The sequence below is a fragment of the Ciona intestinalis genome, chromosome 7 (genome assembly GCF_000224145.3).
Source record: "Ciona intestinalis chromosome 7, KH, whole genome shotgun sequence".
Taxonomy (NCBI): domain Eukaryota; kingdom Metazoa; phylum Chordata; class Ascidiacea; order Phlebobranchia; family Cionidae; genus Ciona; species Ciona intestinalis.
Window position 1 is genome coordinate 1,211,765 of NC_020172.2, and position 4,178 is coordinate 1,215,942.

At 33.2% G+C, this 4,178-nt stretch overlaps 1 protein-coding gene across 3 annotated transcripts in view; it reads right to left on the reverse strand.

Moving 5' to 3' along the window:
- Positions 1 to 3,624, reverse strand: part of LOC100186585 (membrane-associated guanylate kinase, WW and PDZ domain-containing protein 2) — a gene marked incomplete at its 5' end in the record, with an annotated part of 23,265 nt that extends 19,641 nt beyond the window's left edge. For 2 of the 3 annotated variants that reach the window (XM_018812575.2, XM_018812576.2), the window contains 5 exon segments: positions 368 to 481; positions 1,389 to 1,547; positions 2,000 to 2,119; positions 2,575 to 2,691; positions 3,494 to 3,624. In XM_018812575.2, the coding sequence (XP_018668120.1) occupies positions 368 to 481; positions 1,389 to 1,547; positions 2,000 to 2,119; positions 2,575 to 2,691; positions 3,494 to 3,624 (641 nt within the window). 3 annotated transcript variants of the gene reach the window in all.
- Positions 3,625 to 4,178: the final 554 nt, after the last annotated feature.

Consider the following 4,178-nt stretch of genomic DNA (forward strand, 5'->3'; position numbering starts at 1 on the left):
ATAAAAAAAAACAAAAAACTTTAGTAATAAATATATTAAAAGAAGATAATACGATTACGAAAGTTGTGTTGGCTATATTATATTACNTTTGTTTGGAACGTAGTAAACACGTATTGTAATACTAAACTAGTTTAAATGCACAAAATTTCAAAAAAGCATTAAAAAATATTTTTGGTATCACTTATATTTTAGCATGCATGTAAAGACAGGGGTCAGGGAACGCATTGATAACAAAACAAAGTACAACATTTTGGAGTCAAAACGGCAGTAAAACGGTCCACTTAACACAGTAAAACACCCAGAGTTATGAAATAAACAGCAAACCATGTTTGTACACAGATTATAAGGAATGTATTGCCAAGCTTACCAGGTGTTAAGTCTCCATTAGGATTTGAAGACTCCTTGGTGGTCACAGATAATGTTTTCTTATCTCCATCTTTATTGTTGGGTGGAAAAACATGGTTTCGTCGTGGAGTAGACCCTGTATATTTAAATTAAACATTACATTCTGTAGGAAGGGGAGGTCCTATGATGTGTTACGCTTATACGGTGTGGGTTTTGGGATTTAGACCAGACACCACAGTTTTACATTACCCAAAAAATAAAAAATAAAGTAATAATGCAGAAGGTTAAAAGTAGTATTTGATAGTGGTTGCTTGTGTGCTTATCAGTTAATTGCATATAAGAATTAGTTTGTGTGATGTGCACTCACTGCATTGGTATTAGTGAAAGGCTGAAAGGTCAGACAACTTATTGATTTGTATTAATTAACACAAAGGTGAAAATGGTATGCGTGTGTGTGTGTCACAATGTGTGGAGAGAAACAGCTGAAGGGTTCAAAAGTTCAACATGAATATATTTCATGCAACATAGTGTTAATGAGGTAAAAACAAATACATAGTGACAATTTTAAAATTAAACGTTAAGAATTTAAGCTGTGGCAAATTCTACATGAAACATTACCTTAACATAATAGAAATACCTATGGTGCTGATAGGAAAATTTATTTTTTTACAAATATACACAAGTTAAAATATGTCAAATTCGAATAGATAACTATAACTAATTGAGCTGCTTAAAATAGGTTAACAGAAAATTGGCTTTACATAAGCATAAACAAGCTGTTCAAAAATATTATAACACGGTACTCCAGGTTTATATACCCATTTCAACCCTTTGCACTGTAACAAACTTAATGGAGATTAACATATTAAGAATAAAAATTTAAATTAAAAAAACAAAGTAAAAAAATCAATAAATTAATATATACCTATTAACAATACATTTAGATTAATGCATTAAAGTGAATATAACAAACTTATAAAGTTTACATATTACAATAAAATAAAATTATTCTTTAAATGATGTGATGTATAAAAATGATGTACCGGAAGAAGATGACTGTTGTTCGATATTTGATCTGTTCCTCCGCCTCTTCCCATCAGAGGAGGGATGCATCCCTGGAAGGTCATTAGCGGAGTTTGATCTTCGTACAATTGGAGGGGAGAGAGGGACAGGAGGGGGTTTGGGAGTCCCGTAGTAGTTTCCTGTGATGGATGATACCAGATAACAACACTTGAGAATACTACACACCCACTTAAAACGTTTGAATTATAACTGTCGCATATTTTCTACACATTGATTTTACAGTTGAGTTAGATTGATGACATTGGTAGTTTTCTTGGTAAATTGCGATTTACCCAATGTGGTATTAAGCCTATGCTGTGCTATATGGTTGATTTTAGCATAAATTTAATTACAAATTAAATGTTAAGGAAGTTTAAGCATAGAATTTTTATAACACTGTCCGTTGTGTAAAGAATTAAAAAGTACTGTAAGCAGTTCTATTGAATACAATGGGCCTATAAAAGTAATTGTTAGCCAAAGTAGGTGCTGTCTTATTAAAATTTATCCGAAACTATCAAATCCGAGCTTAAATCACAAAAACCTAAAAATTCTCTCTATGAAGGCCATGCAACAAATATTAAATGCTACCAACCTTCGTACACACCACTTTCTAACAGTGCTCCTGATTTTTCCAGTTCATGAAATTGCTCCTCGCTCAGGAAAGTATAATCTACCCCATCTTGCTCACCTTCCCTCAGTGATCTCGTGGTGCCTTTCATCAAATTACAGTTCAATTTTTTATCAAATAAACTTTAACTTAAAAAAAAATAAATGAAAAGTTAACTAGACGTACAAGCATTTAACAGCTAACAGTTACTCAAAACGATTTGATGTAAAACTGATTGAACAACACTAACTAAAAGTAGCAGCGCTAAAAAAACTGAACAGTCGCTCAAAAAAGCATTATAGTAAAACTGATTTAACAACATCAGTATAGGATATAGATTAACAGCAGGCCTCCCTGTCTGTTGAACTAACTGCTGCTTCAGCAAGTAAAGAATGGTCTAGTAGGATATTTTGTAGTTAATAAATAATGCATGTAGACAAACAGTGGATGTGGAGAACTGGAATTGCAATTATTGGTTGTGTTATGATGAATGCACCACAGGGAAGGGCTTCAGAAGTATGGTGATAGCAATTTAATGAGATTATATATTAGATGCTTACAGGGAAGTGTCCTGAGATAAAGATTATCCCGTATCGCTGCTTGTAGCTTGTGGTCAACTGTGCCTTTGTTGAACCGCTGGCTCAAATAGAGCTTGAGGTCCTTGGTAAGTGTTTGACCTGGTAAGAACAAAGCAATGGTGTTCAAAGCTACTTTCAAAGAGTTATGTGGGGGTTAATGATAATTGAAAATTCAAAATCAATCTATTGGTCCTGCGGTTACACCACAGCAGACGGATACGCACAGGGACAGCAGATCTAACGACAATGAATATTTAAGCAGCAAAATTGTAAAATTATGCAGGATGAAATATTTATGAGGGCATTAAAAACCAACAAAGCAGACTACTGAGATGGTCTGTTTAAATAGACATTTAACACACTAAGCCCAATTTTTGTAAACAAGCTAAAACTTCAGCATATAATCTGCCAATCTGGCACACTAAGCAGGAATATAACAGAGCACTAGCAATGCAAACATTTATATTTCATAGGCCTATATAAATATATATGTCTGTCTTTTGTGTAATAAACCATACTGGATAAAGTGAATAATAAAAGCTGGCGGTAGGTCAAGTATACTTAAGAAGTTCTGATCAAAACCATTGAAATGAAATGGAATTTAAGGCTGAAATAACAAACTAAACTACCTATTTGCCTAAGTAAAAGCAATATAGGTAGTATGCAGAGTATTTACAATTAATAATATGTCTATCCAACCCTGTTGTCCTGTAACCCAAGACAGTGTAGACATCTTATTAAGTACATGAAATCACAGCATAATTTATCTCGTCCGTGGATAAATTTGTAACAAGATACCGAAGTGATTTAATCTACACTCATTATCCTGCAAACTGGTCTTGTTGCTACACAGAGAATTTGATTTGCAGCTCGTCTATATCATAACAAATTCAAAAGTTACCTTCTTTTACAGTTTTAAATCGAACAGGGTCTCGTGCTTGTTTTATCAAGTTGTTGAGATCATACAACGTCAATCCAACCACTGCTTGATCATTTACTTCAAGCAGTATTTCCCCATCATGTATTTTACCACTGGAAGGAAACGTTTTGGTATCAGGGTCAAATTTCAAAGGAAGGGAGAGCAATTTAATCTGAGTGCTGGTGTGTATTTACAAGACAGTATCAGTAAAACTTGATACACTGAATTAAAGTGTATATGCCATAATTGAATGACTATAGCGTGTAAAATGACTTTACAGGTAATATTACTCTTCCAGTTTGTTACATGTGCTGTATCTAATGTCATTATTAAATTACATTTAATTATAAAACAACCTATAGGGTCTACAGAATATATTGATAGACCACAACACAAGACAATATATTGGAATTGGCATGTGACCATCTGATACAGCATTACTCATAATGAATAGTTGTGTACCAAGTATATTATGGTTTCCTGTATCCCATATGGCTGGTTTGAATGCCAGGACAAACTATATCCAAAAACTTTTATAACACAACTATTTTTATCCCAAAAATAAACCTTTCGATTTAAAAAAGCAATTAAGTGTTCAAAGCATTTAAAAACAGTAGGCATTAGTGATCATTTTGAATTTTTCCAACAACAGCGCAATGTTCTATTT